The sequence below is a fragment of the Thunnus thynnus genome, chromosome 14 (genome assembly GCF_963924715.1).
Source record: "Thunnus thynnus chromosome 14, fThuThy2.1, whole genome shotgun sequence".
Classification (NCBI taxonomy): domain Eukaryota; kingdom Metazoa; phylum Chordata; class Actinopteri; order Scombriformes; family Scombridae; genus Thunnus; species Thunnus thynnus.
Window position 1 is genome coordinate 902,236 of NC_089530.1, and position 27,448 is coordinate 929,683.

Genomic DNA, 27,448 nt, shown 5'->3' on the forward strand with positions numbered 1-27,448 from the left:
TGAGATTGAGGGAGGGAGAGTGAGGAGGACAGAGGGATAGAAAGACAAGAGTGGGAGACAGAAGCGGGGTACACCTGACCTTAAGAAGGGAGGGTAGCTCCTTTGCTTGCCACACACCCAAACACATACTCACCTACACACACATACACACATTTGTACACACACATACACATACAGTGTTAGCAGGCAGAGGCAGTGAGCCAGCCAGCAGAAAGCCTGCCGACCAGCAGCCATGACAGACGCCGGTGAGTAGCAACGTATCTAACATTGCTAGTGTGTGTGTCTGTGTCTATGTCTGTATGTCTGCATGTCTGTGTGTCTGTGTGCCTGTGTGTGTGTGTCTGTGTGCATGGTTTTGTATGCGTGATGACGTATGATACCAGCTGTGGTTTTGTGATTTTAGGCATGGAACACACACCAGGGAGTGTGAACGTGTTTGTCAGTGTGTATGAGGGCTTATTAGATAGATAGATAGATAGATAGATAGATAGATAGATAGATAGATAGATAGATTAAAAAAATCATCATTTCCCAGTAGTACAGCAAGCAAGGCTCCTCTCTTCTTTTAGCAATGCATAAAAGTTAAATTATTTCAGCTTTTTTGGTGCAAGGCGTGGAGTTGCACCACTCCCCATGTCAATCCCTGTAACACCAAGCTGTTTGTCTCACTGGGCAGTAAGAGTGCACTGTAAAGCTCAAGAGTGGAGGGACAGAAACTATTCAGTGTCCAGTGGCTGTCATGCATTATAAGCTGAAAACCCAACAACCCAGCATCATCTGAAGCTACTGCTGCCGCTGAATGTTATTTGTCTTGTTAACTGATGAAGTGAGGCTTGAATCCCAGCATGATAAATTTACAGCTTTAAAAATTATCCTTGAGTTGAATCAACAGCTCTCTAACACATCATAAGCACCACAAAACATAAGCTTCAGTCATTCCTGTTATTGTGTCCACCTCCTGTATGTATGTAACTATAAGTATATATGCATGTGTATTTGTTTGTGTGGAAACATGCAGTGTAGTTGTAGCGGTTGTAATAAGCACCCCAGGGACTCCCTTACAGTACTCTGTGGGACTGATTAGGAAATTACTCGCCTGCTCTCCTGTCAAACACACATGGAAGCAGATGGACACACGCACATGGCCACACACACACAGACACAGCAGAAGGACATAAGGGTTAGATCCTGACGTGGCAGGCTGTGTATCAGCCTGATAGCCCCCTCCACTCAGGCTATTTTCATTCGACTTACAACAGATTAGCTAAGGTGATTACCATCTGCAGGTCTTTCCTCACAATGTATGTGAGTGTGTGTGTGTATGTACTCACACACACACTGACACACACACACACACACACACACACACACACACACACACATATATATATATATATATATATATATATATATATACATACATACACACATATATATATATTTGGACCTAAAATGTGATCATATATTTACATCTTAGTCCTTAAACTAGATAAGGTGAACCCAATTAAATAAATGAGACAAAAAAATAAACTTTTTTATTTATTTATTGAGGAAAATTATCCAATCTTACATATTTGTGGGAGGCAAAAGTATGTGAACCCTTGCTTTCAGTAACTGGTGTGACCCCCTTTTGCAGCAATAACTTCAACCAAATGTTTCCAGTAACTGTTTATCAGCCCTGCATTTCAGCTTGGAGGAATTTTAGCCCATTCCTCCTTACAGAACAATGTCAACTCAGGGATGATGTGGGCTTCTTTGCCTACCGCTTCAGGTCCTTCCACAGCATTTCTGTAGGATTAAGGTCAGGACGTTGTCTTGGCCATTCCAAAACATTATCTTTCTTCTGCTTTAACCGTTCTTTGGTAGAACAACTTGTGTGTATAGGGTTATCTTGCTGCATGACCTACTTTCTGTTGAGCTTCACTTCACAGACGGCTACTTGACATTTTTTCTGTACAATGTGCTGGTACAACTCAGAACTCATAGCTCCATCAATGATTGCAAGCTGTCCTGGTTCAGAGGCAACAAAGCAGCCCAAATCATGATACTACCACCATGATACTACCATGTTTCACAGGTTCTTATGCTGGAATGCAGTGTTTGCTCATCGCCAAACATAATGCTTCTCATTCAAGCCAAAAAGTTTGATTCTGGTCTCATCCATCCACAGAACATTTTTCCAATTGCCTTCTGGCTTATCCACATGGTCTTGAGCAAAATGTAAACGGTAGCAATGTTCTTTTTGGAGAAGCGGTTTTCTTCTTGCAACTCTGCCATGCACACCATTGATGTTCAGTGTACTCCTGATGGTGGACTCATGAACATTGACTGTAGCCATTGCAAGAGAGGCTTTTAGTTTCCTAGACGTTACCCTGGGGTCCCTTGTGGCCTCCCGGAGTATTACACACCTGCCCTTGGTGTGATTTTTGTTATTCGTAACAATGGTGTTGGACGTCTTCAATTTGCACAAAATCTGCCTTACAGTCAACTGGGGGAGTCCAAACTCTTAAGAAATGGTTTTTGTAACCCTTTCCAGCTTGATGAGCATCAACAACTCTTCTTCTAAGGTCCTCAAAAATATCCTTTATTTGAGCCATGACACACTTCCACAAACCTGTGTTGTGAAGCTCAGACTTTGATAGTGAAGACCCAGATTTCTCTTTAAATAAAGCAGGGCCTCCCAGACTCACACTTGATTGTCATCCCATTGATTGAAACATCCGACTCTAATTTGTCCTTAAAATATATTGATAATCCTAGAGGTTCATATACTTTTGCCACACACAAATATGTAACACTGGATAATTTTCCTTAATAAATAACAAATAAGTGTAAGGTTTTTGTCTCATTTGTTTAATTGACGTCTCTTTATCTAGTTTTAGGACTTGAATGGAAATCCAATCATGCTTTAGGTCATATTTATGCAGAAATAGAGCAAATTCTAAAGGGTTCACAAATTTTCAAGCAGCACTGTACATATATATGTATGTGTGTGTGTGTGTGTGTGTGTGTGTGTGTGTGTGTGTGTGTGTGTGTGTGTGTGTGTGTGTGCCCCCTCCTCATATGGTGCACTTGTATTGTTGATTTAATGTTTTCATGTATATGTTAATTAAGTGGAATCAGGAAGAGTTTTGAAACTGACATATTCTTATTCTTACTGTTGTTGTTGCTGTTGCTGCTGCTGCTGGTGATGGTGATGTTGTATGTTTGTGTGTGTATTGCAGACTCTCTGAGTGAGGCACTAAAGGCCATCAGTGTAAGTACAGAACTGATTGAGGAGGAGCTCAAGCCTCATTTGGATGCAGTGCTAGCTGCACTGCTGGAAAAGAGTAAGTCATGTAACACACACGCACCAACAAACACACACACACACACACACAAACACACACAGAGCTGTGTTGGTTTTTCATCATGCTTTGCCTACAGTCATGTTCAGCTTAGAAAACATTTCCTTATTTTATTGCTAGAAAAAATGGAGCTGTGTTCAGAATGTCAGCACAGGTCACAGAATTATTGACACTAATTGAAAAGGGTCTTCTGGGGAACATGAGGACCCACAAAATCTCAATCTGTATTATCCTGTATCTTGTGTGAAAATGGAATATTTGGTGTGGCACAATTGGCCTGTTAGATTGTCACATAATGGGTGAAAGTGGAAACTGTAGCCTGATGATGGCAATAGGGCAAAGGTCAGGAGGCCACCAAATATATAATCCTCTGGGCAACATGAATAACCATTCCCGCAGTGTGCTGTCTTTAGTTAACCTCCAAGTTGTTGTCAAACAACTGAGAAAGTCATTATTAACTAAGAAAAGTCTGAGTCACTTTTTGGCTTAGAGTCACATGGGGCTTTAAAACAACAATGATCTGCCAAAACTGACTTCACATATTTCCAGTACATTCTGTAATTAGCTATTCCTCCATTGTTGTCATTATGAACAAATGTTTGCATGTGTGTGTCCACAGAAAAAGATGCTGCAGTTGAGATTGCCAAAAGTGGGATTCTACCCACGTTGGCTCAGGCTTTACGGAGTAAAAGCAGCCTGAGCTGCCAGGTGGCTCTCGTGGTGGCAGAGATGGCCCGAGAAGGTAGGATACAGCTAGAGTTATTACATAATGATAATGATAATGATAATGATGTCCCTAGACCATATAAAACAACAATTAACTTTTATGATCATGTTGGGGAACATGCAAATAATAATTAGGTACAGCAAGAACATATTTCATTGTTTTGAATGCTACAGCTGATTAATGCAACAGCACTGTAGTCACCTGCATGACCACATGGAGCAAATCATGTGTTGCTGTGTCACGCAGCATCGAACCACCATCGCTGCAGTTTAACAAGCAGATACAGAATAAAATCGATAGAATGTTGCACAGTATTGTGTGAAAAAGATGTCCATCTTTGAGGCTAGTTTAAGTCCCCCAACACACAAAATGAGTTTTGCTTCTGGTTCCTACAGTCCTACAGTTTTACTGTGCAGGATGATGTATGTGCAGAGTTTGACACTAGAAGGCTGTAAAGTGTGTAGGCCTCCAGTGCACATACACTGAGAATAGACTTTTCAGTGAAGTAAGAGACACCTTGTGTCCAGCAGTTAAACATTTGAAATGAAAAATATTTGCATATTCATAGATTCTGGATTGTTCAATGAGGGAGAAGGAGATTTAATTGTAATAATAAAAAAACATGCTAAACACAAATTATTATTCAAGACAGAGTATTTGTATATGTCTCATAACATGTCTGGACGGGAGATTTAAGATGCAATTTAAGGCAGTTCCAGGGGCTAAATCTTGTCCTTTTGTTTTGTAGCTGCAGTCAGGGAACCATGCATCGAGGCAGGCCTTGTAAAGGTGCTGGTACCTCATCTAAACAGCAGTAACCAGGAGATGCTGCTGAACACCGGCAGGGCCATTGGACGCATCTGCTTTGACAACTGTGAGTTGGTGTGACAATGCTGGTTCAGTCAGCAGGGCTTACTGATGATGAACAGTGTGCTGATGAGGCAGAGACTGTGTTCTTTTGAAGAGTACAGAGAGTGACAGACGGCAGGTCAGTGTTCAGTTTTAATTAACAAATACTGTATTTATGATTCTCAGATGTAAAATGATCATTTGTGGTAATAAATGATCATTTTACAATTGAATATTATTAATTATACAATATTACCATTGTATTACAGTAAACCAATGAGACCATGGTGAAGATGACTGGTCCTCTAGCCTCTTTCTTATGCCAGAGGTTTAGTGCCACAGCTGCGTCCCATGTGTGATTCCACCCCCTTGGATGGGTACAGCCTATGAGGGTTTGTCCCTCTGAGGACTGAGTAGCTGAACCTGCTGTTCCTCCCCAAATCTGCAGTTTCTGCCCCTAGCGCCACAAAGCCCATTGATGCATTTCAATAGTGGTTCAAAAAACCCTTTTTCACTTCCTCTCAGAGAATCCCCATCACCATCATGAGATCAACCCTCAAAGGGCCATGGGAGTGAGTGAACATGTAGACTCACTACATAGCATACACTGTTGCATTTTTTTTTTTGTTTTAAACCACTTCAAATTCAGAACTACAGAAACATGTAATGTAAATGCAGTTTATTTCATATTATTATTGAAGACACTGATGACCTCACCTGATTTTCACATATTACATTCACTGAAAACGATTCCTCCTCTCACTTTAGGTTAATGGATATGTGAGACACAGTGACTGCAATTAACAGACAGTTAGGCAAATGACTGTTTGACAAATCATCATTGAATAGATTTTGCAAATTGTGCAATTGAGGGCAAGTGTTCCATTATAAATCTTCCACTCCCCTCAGACTCCACCCACCCACTTGTTAGGTGGCTCTCACATGGTGTACAGGTATGGTGCTACGTAATATCAAGGGTTGAGCGGTAGTGAAGGAAGGAGTGGCACAATTATTGAAACACACCTAGTGACAGAGAAACGGTTCTCCACAGATTCAGATTTTGCCTTATTTGTGCTTCCAAACAGTTATAGTTCAATTGATATAATAACTTGATATTCTTTGGTGTCACAGTTCCCAGATATTTGACTCTATCCTCGTACCATCTCCATAGATATTCCTTTTTCAATTCTTTATTGACAGGTGCTCCTAAAACCATTGCTTCACACTTCTGCATGTTTAGCTTGTACCCTGATACTAAACCATAGTTATTAATGATTTTCATAAGTGTTGGTAATGATTTTTCTAAGTTTGTGATATATAGAACCACATCATCTGCATATAAAGCCAGTTTGTGATATTCCTCTGCTATTTTCACACCTTCAATTTCATTGGTTGCTCTGATGTATGCTGCCAGGGGTTCAGTAAAAATCTCAAAAATTAAAGGTGAGAGTGGATCCCCTTGTCTCTTTCCCCTATCTAATTCAAAGCTATCTGACAGGGTCCTGTTAGCCCTGACCTGTGCTCTTGATGTATTATACATTGCTTGAATCCATTTGATAAAAATGTCATGGAAACCGAACTTAACACAGGTTTCTAATATAAAAGACCATGACACCCTGTCAAAGGCTTTTTCAGCGTCCAAAGTGAGGATCAATGTTTGAGTATTTGTTTAGTAGTCTATTATATTCAGGGTTTGACTTACATTATCAGATAAATGTCTATTTGGGATAAAGCCTGTTTGGTCTGGGTTTATAATATGCGGAATCATTTTTGACAATCTATCCGCTAGGATACTGCTTAACAATTTTTGATCTACATTCAATAAAGTTATAGGTCTATAGGATCCACAGTCAGTAGGATCCTTGCTTTCTTTGTGTATGACTGTAATTATGGAGCTGCAGTATTTGCCCATTGGCTATGGTCTAACGCTCAGTTAAATGTTCTCTCTAAAATCAGCAGTAATTCTTTATCAAATTTCTTATAAAATTCGCCTGTAAACCCCTCGCTCCATGGGCATTTACCCTTTTTTGATTTCTTTATTGCTGCTTTGATCTCCTCTGACGTAACCGGCAAAATTAGGTTTGCATTTTGTTTATCTGTCATCTGTGGTAGTTTTATTCCGGATAGATATTCTTTAATTTTATTTTGAGGGAGCAGATTATTGTCAGAGCTATATAATTGTTTATAGTATTTTGCAAATTCTTGTGCTATTTCTTGTTTACCTTTTACACTTATATTCCTGGTTTGGTCTTTGATAGAAATGATATTTGATTTTTTTTCTGTTGTTTTTTTCAATTTATAGGCCAGGTTTTTCATTGCTTTTGTTCCACTATCAAAGTATTGCTGTTTAGTAAATATCAATGATTTCTCTACCTTTTCAGTTAGCAATCAGTCAAATTCTTTCCTTAGCTTATTTAAAGGATGCAAGTCAACACGGTTTCCTTTTGCCTTATGCTCCAGTTCCAATATCCTTATTGATTGTTCTATTTCCTTGACTCTTTTGTTCCTCTCTTTCTTCTTATATGAAGCCAATGATATAATTTCCCCTCTCAATACTGCTTTTGCTCCCTCCCACAGCATAACTGCTTCGACATCCTCTGTATCATTTATTTCTCGGTAATTTTTAATAGTTGATCTTATTTTAATCTTGAAGTCTTCCATTTGTAACAAGGGGTTATTTAGTCTCCAAAGAGTATGACCCACTTCCAGATCAAAGTTCAATTTCATAGTTATCAAAGCACGGTCAGACAAAGTGATTTGATTTATATTGCATTCTATTACCCTTGATTCGTGATTCTTAAACATAAAGAAATAGTCTAGTCTCGAATATCTACAGTAAGATTTTGAAAAGAAGGTATAATCTCTTTCTTTCGGGTGGAGAGTTCTCCTCACATCTGTCAGCCCTTTTTCCTTGGCTGCTCCTCTCATTATTTTAGCAGCTTGATCTGAGCTATGTTGTCTATCACTTTGTGTATCCATCTTTGGGTCTATGATTAGATTTAGGTCACCTGAAATAATTGCTATCCCTTGGCTTTCTGAAACTATTACTTCAACTATCTTTTCGATTAGGTCTGGACCCTCTTCAGTGGGGTTGTAGATATTCATAAATGAAACCATTACATATCTAGTCCTTGTCTGATATCAGCTTTTCCAGCGTAAAAGCTATTTGTGGCATTATTAAAATAGCAACTCCTCTTTTTGAGGACTTATAGGATGAGTAATATACCTGAGCATTTGTAAGTTTTTCATGTTCTAGTTTCACTAAATGCATTTCCTGCAAAAAGATTATATCTCCTGTTTCTTTTTTGAGCTGTTGCAGTAACTTCTTACTCTTAATTGGATTATTAATACCATTCACATTATATGAGATTATTTTAAGTGTTTTCATTTCATGGAGGGGGTTAAAATATGAAATAGTTTACCCTTCAGATCATTATGGCTGACAGCCGTGAAGATAGTGAACAACATAAAAACAACATATCAACAAAACAATGACTTCCAAAGGTAGCAGTCACTATAAGACCACCAAGTGGATAAGGATTCCTTAATAATAGGTAGGAATCTGGGGCTTCTGTCCCAAACTGCCTCATTTGGAAAAAAAAACCCAAAAACAAGCTGCATCATACATCGCTGTGAGCTATACCCCCCCCCCCCATTCAGATTTATTTATTACAACCAAACACTGAACAAGACTTTTAGGCGGCCAAAATGTTACAATTAACTTCAGTGAACTGAAAACACACTGTGAAATAGCACCAGCCTATATGCAATGGTTACGTTACATGAGCAATGTTATCGTCATGGTAGTGACTTGTCAATCACAACGTAGCCACACCCTAAAGAGTACCCTGCTTTGTCGTCAAATTTAAATTAAATGGGACCATAATTTACAAAATGAAAACCATGCTGTATTGAAGAAACTAGCGATTGAGACCATAAACTCATTAGGAAACAGTTTACTGAGGTAATAATTCAAGAGAAAAGTAGGGTCATTTTCTCATAGACTTCCACACAATCGGACTTCTTTTTGCAGCCAGTGGAGTTGCCCCCTGCTGACCATTAGAGGGAATGCAGGTTTTTAGCACTTCCTTATTGGCTTCATTTTTCAGCCCCGGAGGTTGCTGCTTGTCTGGTATGTATGTATTTATGTATGTATGTCCTTTGCGTATCTCAAGAACTGTTCATCCGATCTACTTCACACTTGGTGGGTGCATTGCTGGGGACCCAACAAAGTGCAGTGTCAAATGTGGTGCAATATGGACATGTGATATGTTCAATATTAATAAGCTTTGAGTAAACAAGAGAACGGCGAGCTGCCACTCTGCAGCAGTGGGGTGGTATGTATAACTCTGCCATGAGAGAGACGAGGGGAGGACATCTGTCTTCGTTTGATAACATTAAAAGTTAGGCTTTGTTGTCGGCTTCCCAATTCATTTTAAAAAGACAAGAGAAACAGAGAGAGAGAGGGCAAGCGAGCTGAGAGCACGAGCGAGTGGCAGAGACAATACTGGTGAGGAGAGACAGGCTGGAAAGCTTTCTCTGCATTTCAGAATTCAAGATCTAAAAAGAGAAAAGTAGACAGCAAAGTCAGATCAGGAATGGATGGATTCTTAGGCTACTTCCCGCGGGCAGTTCAAAACCAGTATGTCTCATAAAGCACAAATCTTTTGAGCATATATACCCAACGAACTGAAGCCACAGAAAATGAATGATCTAAGAGCCTAATATGATATATCCACTTTACTTAAGGATGCACATTTTTTCAAAAGCTCTCTGAGTCACTATTACAGTACTTAACATCTGTGTTTAATAGAATGCTAGTTTATTTCATGTTGTTGGTACTCTTTCACACCTCACATCAACAGCATTCATTTTTATATGCATTGAAGCAGCAATACCAGAGGCCAATCAGGCCAGCAGTTCCAAACAGGCACATTTTTAATGGGCACTGCACTAGTTCAGACAAAAGATGGACACATTGCACATGCACATCTAGCTGTATGGAGGCAGCTTTGGAATGAACATACAGTGCTTTGAAAGAGGCAGCCTCAAGATGGGAATGCCTCCCTCTCACTGAGAGGACAGAGTTTAACCATAGACTGTAAAAAATATGGACGTAGTCACCGTGACATCACCCATTGGCTTGTGAACTGCCGTTTTGAAGGCTCGAGCATAGCGATTTGATCATCGCCATCTTGGATTTGACCGTCATCGTGTTTGATTTTTGGAGCCAGAAGTGACTATATTTGGATGAGAGGGTTGAGCTGACCATAGCGTTAGCTGCTAGCACGGTTAGCATGGTGCATTTACAATCTATGGTTAACAATGATAATGCTAATACTAACGCTAATTTCCGCAAGCGAAAAACAGGCCTTAAACCCTTACAACAAAATGTACTCATCGGAAAAACTGAACATCCGCCTCCTTAGAGGGTTTTTTATCACAACTAAACGCTGAACAAGACTTGTTTAGGTGATGAGAATGTTACAATTAACTTTCATGAACTGAAAACACACTGTGAAATAGCAGCTACGCCTATACTCTGGGGTTATGGTTACTTTACGTGATCAACGTTGTCGCTGTGGTAGCGACTTGTCAATCACACGCCCTAAAGCATACTCTGCTTTGTCATCTATTTTACTCTGAATGAGACCATAATTTACAAAATGAACATCATGCTGTATTGAAGAAGACTTGAAACTAGCGATTTAGACGATAAACTCTTTAGGAAAGTGTTTACTGAGGTAATAAATCAAGTGAGAAGTAGGGTGATTTTCTCATAGACTTCCATATAATCGATTTCTTTCTGCAGCCAGTGGAGTTGCCCCCTGCTGGCCATTAGAAAGAATGCAGGTTTAAGGCACTTCCGCATTGGTTTCACTTTTGAGGCTGGGAGCTACCCGCTTGAGTTTAACCTTTAACAAATGTGATTTCATGTATCTCTGGTCAGTCTGTATCTGTTACTGTATATTTGATCACCATACTTTCTCACTGCCCTCCACCCAGCATACCAACAGGACCAGTTGGTCCAGAGTGGTGTAATACCCAGACTGGTGTCCATCATGAGGGAGTATCCAGAGAATGACCCCCTGGTCAACGTCTGCCTGCTGGCCCTCTGTAACCTGGCTGACATAGGTAATTATTGGGTAATCATAATTATTAGAGTGATAATTATTATTCAATTATGATTTCCCCAGGGCATCACGTTGTCTCAGTATTTAGACATGTCACCAATGACATTCTTGGTCATTTCTGTGTTGTGTTTGCATGTTTTCCATGTGTTCTCCTTGATTTCCCTCTTCAGTCATATAAAGCATAAACTCTACATTGCTCAAAGGTATGAAGGTACAGTAAATGTTGACACACACCTGGCATCACTCACTAGTGTGATACCCCCACATTTTAAAACAGTTTATATGGAAAGCTAAGAAGAAGCAGTGGGAAGAACAAACAAGCAAACAAAATACAGATCTGACTTTAGTCATTGTTCAGTGGTTCCCTAACAAATTTCATCATCAAGAATGTGAAACAATCATTGAGAGTTAGAGCTTACACAGAAATGTCACAATAATGGAGAAGAACCAAACCAAAGATTTTAATTTGAAGCAGTAAAGCAGGAAATGTTGTGTTTTTATCGGCAGTAAGATTACACAACTCTGATATGTAAAGCTGGCCAAACAGAACAGAGTGACTCTCACTGGGGAGGGGGCCTTAAAGAGACAGGACTGTAAACGGACTGTAAAGAGACAAAGGCTATACTGAGGGGCTGCATAAAGGGCCAGCAAATATAAAGAACTATGAACTTTGAACTGTGAATCATGCAAAGCTACTCTAGTGGAACCCAAAAATGAAAATTTAGAGCTGGAAAAGAGCATAATAGGTCCTCTTTAGACCCTTATCAAGAAGACTGTAAAATTCACCATTTCAAAAAGCTGCTGTCTTAAATAAGCTGTAGATGTCAGCTGTATGATCACTTAAACTGGTAGTCAGGATAATTAGTTACCTCCTACACTGTCTATAGTTATAGACCCCTATTTTTGCAGACTCTGCGAGGGAGGCCCTGGCAGAGCTGGACGTGGCAGATGTACTGACCTTTCAGCTGAAACGGGCTCCTGATGCTGAACGCCGACATGTCATCCTGGAAATACTGGGCTCACTGGGCGAGAGTGGTAAGACCTGCTCCAGGAAAGAGGCTGAGAAAGGGAAGATGTATTAATGGAAGTCTGGCTTCATCAAGCATGACTTGATATTTCAGCTGAGATCAGCTTTCAAACCTCTCAAGTCAGGATGAATGAAGTCAGGCTTGTGCTAAGAGATGGACAAATAGAGTTAGGGTTTGGCAACATTGATATACATTTGTCAACTATCAGAAATTTTTCCATAGTGTTTATTGACTACCTGGTTTTATGACCTGGCTCAGGGGGAAGTAACATGCATGTATCCACCCATTTTATATCTCTGGTTGTATTAGGCCATTGTGGGTAATATTGTAAATCAATGAGCAGGGGTCTCATATATAGAACAGTGCGTAGGATCCATATTACAAGTGTACTTGTGCACAAAAGCCCAAAACAACCATACACAACTTCAGTAAACATTGCAGTGGATCGTAAAGTCAGACATCTCTGGTTAAATTCTTGCCGGATATGCTGCAGCGGGCCAGTTGCTAGTTAACCAGTTTTAAGTAGTTTTTACAGCACACATTCAATATATAAAATTTGTGTGGCATACGCCTCTTTCAGGCCCCGATTTGTGCGTACGCAATAGTTATAAACAGACCCCAGGACTGTTTTGTCACAAAATTATCACAGTATTATGATTTTTGCATGTGTGTTATTTTGTGACCAATTATTTATTACATTTTTGAAGAAGAACATACAGGTCAAGAAATCATGTACAGTTATTTTAAAACATCCCAAAATAAACAATCTCAATCTTATGGAGGTGAATAAGACATACCTCAGTACTGATACAAATCCTCCCTAAAACAAGGATAACACCCCTCAGTACAAAAAAGACAAGCACACAAGAAAGCAAAAAAGGTGAAGAAGAGGAGAAGGACGAAACAAGATACAGTACAGGAATTCTAAACCTGTTTGGGAGAGATTTGTTAAGATTTTGAACAAATAATAAAATATCATCAGCATAGGGTGACATGTAATGCATATTGTTAAAGGAAAATGGGATATTGATTGAGTAGATCAATAGGTGCCTTGAGCTAAGGCCTCTCTGGACAAAAGAACTGGAGACAGGGAGCAGTCATTGTTGAAGGAAAATATTGAAAAATTGTTTATTTTTTACACCAATTAAATGATTATGTACTTGTCAGATATTTCATTTGCTGGATTAGCCAAAGTTATTTCTTTTTGGTTATTTTATCTATAAACTGTTTCTCAATTGAATTTTCTGTATCATAACATAAATCAATATCAAGATTTTCATTCATATTGTTGATGCCTAAATAGAAGTATGTACAGCTCAAATAATTAAGGATCAAAGATGCACATTATTGTCTTAAAGGACAACTGTCCTGTTGCTTCATTCACAAAGAAAATGATTCAGTCCAGCAGTAGACTGCAGCCTGTATTTGAAGTTTGATTGATTATATATTTTTTCTGGGCAACTCCATCTGCTGATGAGCACAAGTTAAGACTGAAAGCTCCAGAACAACTCTAAGATGAACTTTGAATCTAAAATTTAAAAATCCTTTAGCATTACGATTCTCATTTGAAAGAATTTGTTTCTCATCAGTTGACAGACAGCACTAATCCTTTTCATTTATACATAATACAATAGACTAGAACCACATTCACTGCTGGTGTAATGTCAGATGTTCCAACATGGAATAATGTTCAATACCATGTATTACATAAAAATCAAAACCTTAGTTCTTCCATTTTGCTTTCTAATGATGTTGTACATTTATTGAAAGAAAGTGTTGGTTATTAATAATGGTAAAAAAATTTTTAAAAAAAAGCTAATGAAGTTTGCCTGGTTCTGTTGTACCACCAGATACATTGAAGCTGCAGTTTGCAGAGTCAGGAGTACCAGAGGCATTATCAGAGATGATTCGGGGTCTGCAAGGAGGTTCTGACCCCCACGACCTCTGCAGCATCAAGATTGCCTCCAACCTCATAGTATCATTGCTTTTAGGAGGTGAGTGATGCAAGTGGGACTTTGTTTGACATCTCTGAATGTGCATACAGCAACAACTCTGCCTTAGTTTGGATATTAACTTCCTCATTTGCCTTTCCTTAAACAATGCCACCTATGCACTATCTACTTAATGGATCTGTACTGCATGGTTGTGAGAGTGATGAAGGCTGGCAGAAAATGTTGTGTCTTCTTGTCCTTCTGTTCTTTTCACTGAGTGCGGCCCTCTCCTGTCATCATCAGTCAACATAATCAGGACAACAGACCAATCTTTCTGAGTGTGGTTGAAACTGTACATTTAAATATCTAACATTACTCAACATGATAAGATTGGCATTGCGTTCAGGTATCTTTGCTGGAAACAGAGGCATCCCAGTCTCCATGTAGTTTGATGTAGGTGCTTTCCATTCTGCAGGCTCATGAAAAAATTAGGGGAGTATCACCAGCTGGTTCAGAAGTTGCAGCTATCGACTGCTGATCCTGCATGTATATTTGCAGAGAAATTAAACATTTTCAACTGACACTCCATTTTTCCCTCTTTGGATCTCTTCTAGGATGATAATAACTGCTGGCCTCTCATCATCGTGTCCATATGTCTGAATGCACCATAAACATGGTGGTGTTGCCTTATTAACATGTGTGCATGTGTGTGTGTCAGATGAGTCTATGCAGAAGTGTTTTGGTGAGGGGTCAGGCCTGGTGTACCAAGATGTTCTGTCCTGGCTGCAGAGCTCCAACACTCAGCTGCAGCTGTCTGGAGCCCTGGCCATTGCCAACTTTGCCAGGAATGGTGAGATATTTGTCAGAAAGGACCACAGACTGTGAAAAGACTTCTGTGACAGCAGGTATGCTGTCTATGTGGAGCTTATGTGAGAAAAACAAGCAGCCATCACTAGAGCTGAATGACAGTATTTCTCTTTGAGATTCAATATCTCCTCAGTGACGTACTTCTCACAATCACCAGTGAGACAAACATCATATCACATTCATATCCCCCTGTTAATTTTAATATAGTTTTCTTGGAGGTAAGGCTGGATCAACTGGGCAAAGCAGGCAACTGCTCCAGGGGCCCCAAAAGTGGCTGTTCATCATTTGGTTTCCTCATTGAATTGATGTTACTTGATCATGAGTCTTATAGAGGACCAAGTTGCAAAAGACCATTGTGCTTATATTGCTTATTCCTTAATTAATCTGTGTAAATCAAATGAACACTGGGACCAGGTCATATTACAGTGTGTACACACTACACAGAGAGTGGGAAGAAAAGGAGTGAACAGGGGCCCTTATTTTTGCGCAGGGGACCCCTGACAGTTTAATCTGGTCATGCCAGCATCTTGTGGCCACCAGAGGAACTGCAATTTACCACATTTCAAAACTAAAATGTTGTCTTCAACACTCAGCTGTAGTTGGCTGTAACTGGGGGCATGAATGATAAAAATGATAAATAAAAGTTTCCTAAGGTTAACAGATATACTGTAGACTATACAGTCTTTGCAGACAGTGTTGGCAGACAAATTTCAAGGGGAAAAAGACAAGAAAAAGACGGTTGAGTGCAAGTATGGATACAAATATCACTTCTCTAACTGTTATGATAATATTGTTTGTAAACGGTAAGCATTGGGTTTGTCTTAAGTGATGAAATATTGCAGCTACAGTTTTAAGAAGCATAGGGTTTTGAAAGTGACTTTGCCAGCCTGTAACAGCACTGTCCTGCTGTATTTCTGTCAGACAGCAACTGTGTGAAGATGCTGGACCTCGGTGTGGTTCCTCACATCCTGACCTTGTTGGAGCAGCATGTGGATGAAGGAGACGTGTCTGTGCAACATGCTGGACTGAGCGCACTCAGAAACCTGGCCATTCCTGGTACTGATCAAAGCACACAGTAGAGATATGATTCCATTAACCAAAGTAATTATGCCACATGAAACTTACCTTGTGAAGGACAGCTGCATAAAAATGATCACACCAAGACACAGATACACAACATCTACAGAAACCTACAGTAAAGAAACAGAAACTCATAAAAAAAAGAGTTGTACAGTTAAGTCTTAAAAACAGCAAAAATAAATAAAATTTTATTATTTAAAATTTACTTAAAATTATGTGGATGCTAAATGCAAATTATGTCTTTGTCTTCTAGCCTCCAACAAGGTACGGATGCTGGAGGATGGGGTGACTGAGAGGATAAAGACCCTGCTGCGCTCTGACATGCCGCCAGTTCAATTCAAACTGCTGGGTACACTGCGCATGATGGTGGATGGACAAGGTGAGCATGTGTTGTTGTGTTGTGTTGTGTTGTGTTGTGTTGTTGTTGAATGTTGGTGCAGTTGAAACTCTAAACCTATGGCATGATATATTAATAAATTGCAGTGAGTTTACCCACCAGTATCCTGATTGTACTCTCTCAGACTTTAGCTACTTACACCATTTTATTTAAATACATTTAATTCCTATGCTTTTTTAAATCTTATGTTTGTTCTTTGAACTTGAATCTCTCACAGTTTAGTGAAGGCAAAATGCTGCTTGCAGATGCATTATGGTTATAGTACTATAATCTGCTGAATAATATTTAATTAAATGAATAATACTTTGTTGAAGATGGGATTTGGTTTGGATTTCCACATGAGTTTCAAGTGTTAGAATAGTGTAAGATCATTGAAGACATTGCTGCTGTGTGATGTGTGTGCAGAGAGGAAGATTCTTCTGTAACAGTAGATAAAGATCAGGCAAAATCTCTCATTTGTATACAAGACATATCAAAATCTAATGAGGAGATTGTTGTAATTGTCATGCTTCCCAGAGGATGAACCCTTTCATTTTAAAACAGTCCATGACTCTCCTTGTCCAAGCACCACCCTAAGTCAAAATGTAAACCTTTGTCTTTTCAGTATGATGTTCATTCCTGTGAGGAAGCCTGACTAGAGTAGCAAGGAAGGTGGTAGGAGGCAGTCAGACTCTTGTTGAATGAGTGAAAAAAAGAGATTTATTCTGTCCAGTGTAACAAAAAACAACTGTCTCAAAAATAGAAATGAATACAAACAAATCAAACTAAGGCATGATCATGTGCACACAACCACACTGTCATCCTCTAATTTCTGCTCTTGTCTAAATCCACATCTCTCCCTCTAAATAGGCCCTTCAATCTACTAGGCAGAACCACATTTCTTGCAGGGGTGTCCTTTCTCTTATACCAACTGGCATATAACAATGCTACTTGTATCAGTCAACAATGTTTACAACAAAACACATCACCCACAACATAACCCTCATTACTAGCCAAAATAAGTACACATCATATAGATACTAAACCAAACATTTAACCAAGTAAAATAAATCTCCCCATACTTGGTCTAAAAAATGACATCACTGGTGATGTAAGTGAGAGTTTAAAAGCAGGAAGTCAATGGGTGACTCCCCCTTTGTCTCCTAGAAAGCATGGTGAGTATGGTAAGAAACACAAGATAATCTACAGCTCAAGAAACTCAGGACTTAAATTAATAAACAATAAGTGAACTTAAACATGTGTCTGTCTTGATCAAACTGTAAATGCAGGTGTAAATGTAACAATGCTAAACACAAACAAAACCCGGAATAATATGTGAAAGCAATTCTACATATACTGGCTAAACAAGCAAATGACAAGTATGGAAAGAAACTAGGGATGGGTATCAGTACTCAATACCTTTAAGGTATCGAATGAAATAACCCAGTACCAAGTAGTGTCGAAACTTCTCCAGTCAAACAATACCTGCAATAGATCTTTTTTTTACCCAGATCTAGAAAAAAATGAGAAAAATGAGAACCCTCCCCCAGAACTTTTATAAGTGCATTTCCCACAATTCCATGATATTTATATATGAAAATTTGTACATTTAGAGCATAGTTTTGAGGACAACAATGACCATTTGAATTCACATTTAAAGGAATAGTCTGTGATTTCTCTGGTAGTGGCTGCCCCTCTACTTCGTTTTGTTTTGGTCAGTTGTTTACTGTTTACTGACTTCAAACACAACAACAAATTAGAATTATGCCTTTTTCAGTAGTAGTGAATAGGATAGCTTCCAATGGGGAAAAAATACATATCCAAAGCATGTTTGTGTAAATATTGTGATTAGAACGACATCTAATGCTGTACTTGAACAAAAGACAGATTATCCCTTTAACAAAAAATATGCTATGGACTTTAAAGGTTCTGTATGTCGGTATCAGAAATTCCTTCTCATTAGCGACACCGCAGGCCGTTAGGTGAGCTGCAGTCAACATCCTGTTGCTCGCACGCTCGCGACACAAGACTATTGCAGGTGATGTCTTTTTCCTGGCTTATACTTCTCATAATTACAAGATTTCTAACATTGTGTTTGTGTTTTTCACCATCTTTCAGCAAAGCATTTCTCACTCCTAGTCAGTCAGCAGAAGTTAATTGGAATTAATTTGTATTACTTACTGTCCGAAAAAAACCTAACATGTCCATCTGCCAGTCTTGATTTCTCAGCTTTTTAGGTAACATTACTTCCTCCATTTCTTCACCTCCACTTACTGACCAAAACACCTGTCAGACTACCATCACAGCACAGAACGCTGTGAGGTAGAACATTAGGAGATCTGATTCTGAGTTTCTTTAGTGAACATTAATAGCAACAACAACATGCTAAATCAGACAACCAAGTTGTGTGTTCTAGCTAACCGTCAGCGCAACTAAGTGTAAGTGTCCTCATAAAATAAGGACATGTTTAACATATTTTCTACTGTTATTGCTGTATTTTCTCAGTATTGGGGGGGACATAACCCTCCCAAAAAAACGTGTGATTATGCCCATGCTCAGCTATTCTCTGTGTGTCAGAGGAGGCAGCCCTGGTGCTGGGGAGAGATGCCATGCTGCTGGCTCGGGTCATGGAATGGTGTGAAGCCAAAGATCACGCAGGAGTCCGGGGAGAAGCCAGTCGCCTATTGGCTGCACTCATCCGACACAGCCGGAGCACTGTGAGTCACTTCATTCTGTTCTGAAAGTTAACATTAGACTTTAAATGTACTGAATGTACACAAACAAACACACACACACTGAACATATGTAATGGGTTTACTTTCTCTCTCTGACAGGAAGTTGTCCACGCTGTAGCAAAAGCAGATGGGATTCGGCACCTTATTTCCATGGCAACAAGTGAGCATGTCATCATGCAGAATGAGGCTCTGGTTGCCCTGGCGATAGCATCTGCCATTGACATTGGTACAGCAGTTTCAGATACTATCTTAAGTCGAATGTTCTGGGCACTTATTTATCAAGCATGTCAGAATCACTCTCAACCCCTACAAGGACTAAAATGACTCCTGCCTCAGAGTAAGACCTGAGAATGTTTTTATGACGCTTTATACTCCGAAACTCAACAAGGGGAAGTATGCTCATTTGCCTTTCAATGTCTTCCTACTAGGAAGTCTGAACAGGTCTCTCTGCAGCTCTTCTAAATCCTGGACGGTATAAGTTAAGAAAGTGGAAAAATATTTTCACTCCAAAGCCTAAAAGTGGGACCAAATATATGTTCTCAAGTTAGGACTGATTTTCTGCTCTTGGACACTTGATAAATACGAGCCCTGAAGTCACTGAAGTCTGTCTGTCAGTCTAACCATTCATGTGTTAACAAAGCATCTAATGGGCCAGATTTGTGTTCTCTTGCAATACTACTGGTCCATCAGCTGTTATAAATGTCACCAATAACTGTTACTTTACTTAGATTATGTATGTATCTATACATATATATATATACACACACACACACACACACACACACATATATATATATACATATACATACATACACATAAACATATACATATATACATGTGTGTGTGTGTCTGTGTGTATGTATGTATACTTATCAGCCAATGGGGCACTCACAAGTAGATGGGCTGGGTATATGGTTGTGTAGTTTCAGGCCAATCCCACACTGGCAGAGAGGAAAGGGGTGTGCTCAATAACGGACATGGGAGACATCATATTACGTCCAAAATACAGGAGCATCTATGAGGAGATACCCAAGCTTGTATAGAGGGGTTCTTTACCCAAAAGGTGCCTATTTAGTTTTGCCATTAAAAGGACTGCAGTTGGCATAAAAAACTTTTCTTTTCAATGTAAAAGCTAAGACAAAATACAATTAAAAGAGAAAGAGCGATGACATACATTACAAAAACATGAAAAATGGATTTGGAACATTTTTAAGAACTCTAAAACACAATAAAAACTCATTCATGAAATAAAGAAATAAATAAAAAGTTGTTCTTGGAGCTGGAATTTCGACCCCTTCTGGTCATTAAGTTCTGATCAAACATACAGTTTATGTTTGTGGTAAATTTGAACTACAATGACCAAAACTCTTTCAAAGTACATGCAAGCAAGTGAAAATTGTTGAAAGAATGTGGACATATCCTTAAATATTGTGGAAATGAAGCTATGATGTTTAAAATGGTCACAAAGACACCTTTAGAAGAAAGATTAAGAATTGAGATCCTAACATCTCTCTTCTTGTACATCTCTCTTACTTGGTAGAATAGAAGGTTTTTTGAGGCCAGCATCTAGTGGCCATTAAAAGGACTGCAGTTGGCATAAAAAACTTTTCTTTTCAATGTAAAAGCTAAGACAAAGTACAATTAAAAGAGAAAGAGCGATGACATACATTACAAAAACATGAAAAATGGATTTGGAACATTTTTAAGAACTCTAAAACACAATAAAAACTCATTCATGAAATAAAGAAATAAATAAAAAGTTGTTCTTGGAGCTGGAATTTCGACCCCTTCTGGTCATTAAGTTCTGATCAAACATACAGTTTATGTTTGTGGTAAATTTGAAAATATATTGTGTTTTAGCCAGAAAAAGAATTCAGAGTTGGATGTAAGTCGTTTGTTTGCAGTTCACTGTTGTAATTGATGATGTGAAGAGAGAGAAACACCCTACACAAAGCAACAGAAGCAAAGTATTTGCTTGTATAGTATAAACACAAAAACATTGCAAGGGAAAGCAAACATTTCTTGGGCATATGACAACTTCAAATGTATGAAAATGTAAATTTAGAAAATGTATTTACATGTGTGTTTACCTGTGTGTTTGTGTGTGTGTTTGTGGGTGTGTGTGAACACTGCAGAGTCGATGAAGGATCCATTTAGGGAGGCAGAGCTGTTGCCCATGCTGAAGAAGATGTTGGAGGATCCTACAGGCGCGGTTGAAGTCAAGTTCAGTGCTTTAGGTCTTACCTGCAGCCTGGCTAACTCCAGTATGTGTTTTGATTTTACATTACACAGTTGGAGGCATTCTGAATTGATTGGGTCACTGAACAGGGAAATTTGATCCAGACCCAAAAGATCAGCAGCACATGTGCAAAGAAATCCAACTGAAAGTTTTGTAGTGGCACATTAAGTTGTTGTATTTTTCAGCTTCCATAAAAGAAATCATGAATAAGCAAAGTGTATGTGTATCATATTCCCCAGAACAATGTCAGGAAATATATGTGTGGTCATACAGCAGGTAGGGGACATGAATTATCAAGAAAAGTGACCTAACCAGGATGAGGCTTTACAGACCTATAATACATGTCAAAAGCTTGGACAAGTAGTCTCTGTTGCCTTGACTATTAGTCTTTATTTTAGAAACAATGGTAAGAACATTTGAGTATTCTTATCCTAAACCTCTGAAACCTTTTCTCATCAGGTTCCAAGTCAGATTCAGTAAACCCTCTTAACTGTACAAGCGTTTTGTAAATTGCTTGTTTGGACGTGCTGAATGTCATTTGCCTCATAGAGTATGCTTTCATGAGCTTTGATTATTAGGGACACTCTTTTCCATTTTCCAAAATGACCACTAGTGACTGGAAATCTGTGTAAAAGCAATGAGTTTTCTGCAAAATAAATCCACAGAAGCTCAATTCCAAAGGTTAACTATGAAAAAGTGAAAAGTTACAGGTAAACAAGATCCACACTGTCTTATCTCGACACAGTCAGACACTGTTTTACTCCAAAGACTAATTAAAGCAAATCTCTAATTTTGACGTGTACAAAAGTTGTTTTCTCATAAAAACAAAAGTTAGATTTCTAAACAAAGAAAAATCTACCACACCCACCCTAACCTCTGAAAGTACCGTAAAATTGGTGTCCTGAAGAACAAAATTTCTTCTTGGTGCTTCCACAGACTGTCTCCTTGCTGAGCTGCAGTGGAGGGACAGTAAAACAAAGACGAAATTTTGCACCAAAAAGACTTGATGTGTCTATCTTAGACTGCTAAGTGTTAGCTTCAGCTAAGCATTAGAGTGTCTCCTATCACTTACATTTTTTAATGGCCAGTATGGACAGGAGGAACAACTACAATGACCAAAACTCTTTCAAAGTACATGCAAGCAAGTGAAAATTGTTGAAAGAATGTGGACATATCCTTAAATATTGTGGAAATGAAGCTATGATGTTTAAAATGGTCACAAAGACACCTTTAGAAGAAAGATTAAGAATTGAGATCCTAACATCTCTCTTCTTGTACATCTCTCTTACTTGGTAGAATAGAAGGTTTTTTGAGGCCAGCATCTAGTGGCCATTAAAAGGACTGCAGTTTAAGACATTTGAACAGTGACAGCTGTCAGCTGTGATGTTGCCACTTTAGGTCCAGTGGATATAGACATGCTACTATGGTTTTGAGACACTGCTTCTATCTATATCATGTTGAACTAATGCACTGCATAATGATCTTCACTCCTGACTGATGTGTGTGTCTGTTTCTTCTCTTGTGCTCTTAAGGAAAAATATTATTCATATGCACACAGATGTTCAGAGAATTCTCTGGGACAGGATACATTTTATCTGCTTCCACCACTGATTACAATCCATCTCACACTTCTTTCTCTTCCTCTTCCCATTCCTGTCTGCTCTAGGTGTGATGAAGCAGGAGTTGGACTCTGTGAATATGAAGGAAAGCCTTGCTAAACTGACAGATCATACCAGCAGTAAACTTGCATCACAGGCCAGCTCCATACTGGCCATTCTTGGTGAAACCAGCTAAACCAGCATACTGCAGCAACATCACAGGCTGAGCAAAGGATCTCATCTGCTGTATGAATTTATCCATCTTATTCAATTACGTACTTTAACTCAAATGATCTTACTGCACAGATACTGCTAAGTAATTGGGTTCAATTTTAAAATGTTACTTGTTTTGTTGCAATAATTATTCATTACATTAAACAAAGATGATTTCCATACTGGTAGCTCCTAGAAGCTGCAACATACACAAAAAGCACAAACGATATAATGACAATTTTCAGTTCTTAAAGCTTTTCAGTAGTGTGGCTGAAAATGTAAATTGTGGGCTTAGAGGAGAGGCCATGGGGTCATTAAAATCAGACGGGTTCATTCAATTTGGAGCACTAAATGTACTGAACAATTTTCATGGCAATAATCTATGAGATGTGTACAAAGTTAACATTCTGGATTGAGGGTGATGCGAGTGAAGGTTTGTGGGGTCTTGAAAATGGAAAGCGTTCATCCTCTGAGGAGCACTAATGTACTCAGTAAATCTACTGACAACCAGCCCATTAGATGTTGACATTTCTTTGTACAAATGGAAATGTTGAGTTGATGGTGAGAGTAAGGATTCAAGGATTTAGATGTTTATTATTCAGATACACAAACAGAATGTGTAGTGAAATGCAATCTGGTGTATGTTCTTAGGCTATGATAAAAACTAGTGTGAAAAAGAAGAATTAGAAAAAACAAAATATAAAGGCTAAAAATTCAAGATAAAAAATTATAAATATATGTAAAATGTATAAATGTCACAATGTTAAAGAGTGACTTAACATCTGTCTGAGCAGCAGTATTTCATTGTCCTCTCAAGCCTGTTTCACTTCTGACCACAACCAGCATGACTGATGGGTTTTATTGGATGGGGTCAAAAGTGTGCTCTGTTACACCTGTAACCACACATGATGTCACAGCATCCTGAAGTACACCCATCACTGCAGCAAGGTGAGAAGTTAAACTACTGGAGGTCATAAAAACAAGATTTTCAGGGATTTCAGGTTAATCTATGAGACAAACTATAAAAAAATAAAAATAAAATTTTGTGCAGAATTTTTGCAAAGGATTCACAGAGGTCAACGTGGTAGCCAATGACATACAGAGGACACCATCCACCATCCAGATGGCCAAGTAAAGTAGGGGAGACACCTGATGGATGATGATGTAGATGATGGAGTGGATGATGTAGCCTTGCTAAAGTGTCTACTTGTATTGTAGAAGAAGGGAAACTGAAGAGAAAAGAGAAAAGAAAATATTGAATGGCGATGGCACTAAAAGGCAAGGTCCAGCAGGCCACCAAAATAATTAGGAATCATTTGGAGACCGTAAAATATCCGCACAACATTTGATGGAAATCTGGCCAGTAGTTGTGTTCTTATCTTGCTCTGGACCAAAGTGTTGGGTGGATGGACAGATCACCAACCATTGGCCCTGCTAGCGAAGGGGCAAAAATGTTGGGGCAGTTGGTAGAGAATGAGGTTTTGATATGCACTTGTTTTATATGTCAAATCTACTGTCAATGCTGATATCTAATTCAATATTGTATAAAGTTCAGGAGTCACAGAAAATTCTGAAATTTACTGAAATGCACCCAGAATATCAAAAAATACACTGACAGCAAAGACATTTTCTTTTTCCAAACCAAATAAGTGAAAAATAATTGACCAAAAAAATCTTCTAAAGATGATGACTGTAACACTTTAAAAACTCTTTATAGATTCTGATGGTGTAGAAAACTGAATGTACAGTGCTTCGGGCATGCTTTCTCAGCATCCCTCCATAAAGTCTGTTATCTCTATTGCAAATCAATGGGGTGAGCAGTACTTTAAGGTATATTTGACAGGCTGAAACCTGGTCTAGATGACCAAAGACTTCATCATCCGGATCTTAACTACATAACCAGCTCATTGACCGCCATCAAAGCACTTTAGTCCAGACTGTCCGGTCTCTAAATCACCATTGTCATTCCGAATTTCAGAATCAAACAAAACTAATAGTGGGGCCACATTAGTGAGCAATAAATCAGCATGGCCACTGCATAACCTACAACCTTTATGGTGTATTGGATGTTGTCTCTCTGGAATTCCTCCAGTAAGACATGTATTGTACACACAGTGTGTAGGTTGGGAGTGTCTACACAAATACTTGTTTAATCTCAGTGTACTGGCAGAAATAAAATTTTATACATAACTTAAGGCAGGTGTAACAATCATCTTAATTGGTAGCCCTATCCAAAGGTGCATCTGCACAAGCTTTAATGTAATGATCACTTCATAAGGGATAGATAGTAGACATTAAAGAAATTCTTATGTTTAAGATTTGTTAGTGTTCTCATCACAGGACAACTCAAGAGGGTTGTATGATCACAGAGTTGGTCATGTGAGGATTAAAGGTGAAAGGTTCAAGCTTACAGGGCATCAACAATATAACACCATATCCGTTAAATATGGGTTTAGTTACCTTGAATGATGAACTGGCTGATGTAAGACATTCATAGTGGTTTGGGGTCAGTATTATTAAGTAAGAAGTCGGCTATATAAGACTAGAAGGCGAAGTTGAAGGATAAAAGCTTTATCACACCATAATGTATGACCAAATTTAATTTGTTTGCATAGAGGCATTGCAATTAGTGGATATACTCACCTGGCCATCCCACAATTTTCCCTTTGATATAACCTACTGTGTAAAACTGATTTAATGTGTAAATCTGAAAGGGGTACAATGAATGAGTTATCCTAAGACCATTAATATTTAAAGAACTCAAAAGTCCTTCAAGAGACCTTCATGCCAGCCAGTCTAACAAGTCCTCCAAACTTTACAACAATATAAGCATTTTCTGATCTGGTCTGTAGCACAAAATTGTCAGTGTCTTCCAAAAGCGTTGCAAATTAGTCAGAAAACATTTATAATAGCGTTTTCTTATCTTGGTTTGGTTTAGGAACAGAAAAAGCACTTGGTTAGTGGTGTGACATTATGATTTGGGTTTTTTTTAAAAAACAAAACATTGTCATCACGTGGTTAAAGAAACAACTACTCAAACCTGCAACCTGCATATTAATGAAAATCTTAACTACATCAAAGATGATTGACAGATGCCTCGACTTCCTCACTGCAACTGTGCTTCCATCAATGGTTAAAGAGTACACTGTAAGTACTTATGAAATGATGAAGGTGGAAAATCAAAAATAGAAAACATTTTTTAAAAACTCACCTTGCTCTAATTATTTTGTTACTTTATAGTCTACCCAACTGACCATTTGGCAAATGTTTTGCACCTGTGACTACCACCTAATAGCAATACCCTTGGTTAACACTCTTCTCTAAAGGAAGCATAATGTGAAAAAGCCACATGTTCAATGTGTTGAACTGCTAACATTTGTATATACAGTACCTACAGTATATAATCATTCTAGTACAGTAAGTGTACTACAGTGCTCTGAGCAATTCAGTGTGTATTTTAGTTGGATAAAGGGTAGTTTGGGAAAGCATGTGTGTACAACATAAAGTGAATAATCTGTCAATGAACATCAAGCAACAGTTTTGCTGTAATGTTTATGTCATATCTGTATTGAAATATATTCTGTATACATAACTAGATATCACTTAACATTTGTGAACAAATTGTATATATTTCATGGAGGGCATTTTTGACATTCTCAAAATTTAGTTCTAGAGAGAGCATAATAAAGTTACGTGATGTCTTCCCCCAAATGTTGTCTGCAATGCATTTTCTTCATTTCTTAAATCTTAGGTTAGGATTAAAAAATATTTTTGTATTTCTTAGCTGATCGAACTTGAAAATGTCTCAGTCAGCTGCTTTTAAATATGGACAATCACCAAGTCCTACATCAGTGAGATCATTATTCAGAATATCACAGTGATTGATGGCTTGGTGGTTGTCAATAAACAGCTAACTGTATTATTATAAAAATGGCTCCAAGTGCAGGCAGTATTTACTGGGACCACTGATTTAATTCAAAACGTGAGGGACACAGACAACATACCAATAAACAAACAAACAAATCAATTGTTAACACAAAAGCCAGTACAATGATGTCTTGGTTAGTCCCCAGGAGAAACAACCCACTAGGGGTACATGTTTTTATAAACTGATCCCAGTTGTTGTTGTTGTTTTTTTTTCTATTAGGATGAGCCTCTGTAAGGCTCTTGCCTTACAGAGTGGATGAGAGATGATTGTTGAAGTAATCAATTTACTCGTTTTTGTCAAAATGGCATCATTAAGCAAAAATTAAAAGAAACAGTTAATGAATAAACTAGGTGTGTAACATAACCTACGCTTGCATTAGTCTGATTTCATGTGTTT

The 27,448-nt window shown here is 38.5% G+C and overlaps 1 protein-coding gene across 1 annotated transcript; it reads left to right on the forward strand.

The window, feature by feature from the left end:
- Positions 1-6: 6 nt before the first annotated feature.
- Positions 7-26,835, forward strand: si:dkey-191g9.5 (rap1 GTPase-GDP dissociation stimulator 1). The gene is made up of 14 exons (XM_067609253.1): positions 7-245; positions 3,225-3,329; positions 3,967-4,089; positions 4,823-4,948; positions 10,930-11,058; positions 11,967-12,092; positions 13,936-14,079; positions 14,735-14,866; positions 15,805-15,939; positions 16,217-16,342; positions 18,917-19,056; positions 19,174-19,300; positions 21,210-21,338; positions 22,980-26,835. The coding sequence occupies exons 1-14, from the start codon at positions 233-235 to the stop codon at positions 23,105-23,107; spliced, it is 1,683 nt and encodes a 560-aa protein (XP_067465354.1). The 5' UTR covers positions 7-232; the 3' UTR covers positions 23,108-26,835.
- Positions 26,836-27,448: the final 613 nt, after the last annotated feature.

What these genes read in the sequence shown, in the direction of transcription:
- si:dkey-191g9.5 (XM_067609253.1), top strand. An exon ending in CTGTAACCTGGCTGACATAG is followed by an intron (nt 11,059 to 11,966) that starts GTAATTATTGGG and finishes CTATTTTTGCAG; the next exon opens with ACTCTGCGAGGGAGGCCCTG. An exon ending in CATGATGGTGGATGGACAAG is followed by an intron (nt 16,343 to 18,916) that starts GTGAGCATGTGT and finishes TCTGTGTGTCAG; the next exon opens with AGGAGGCAGCCCTGGTGCTG.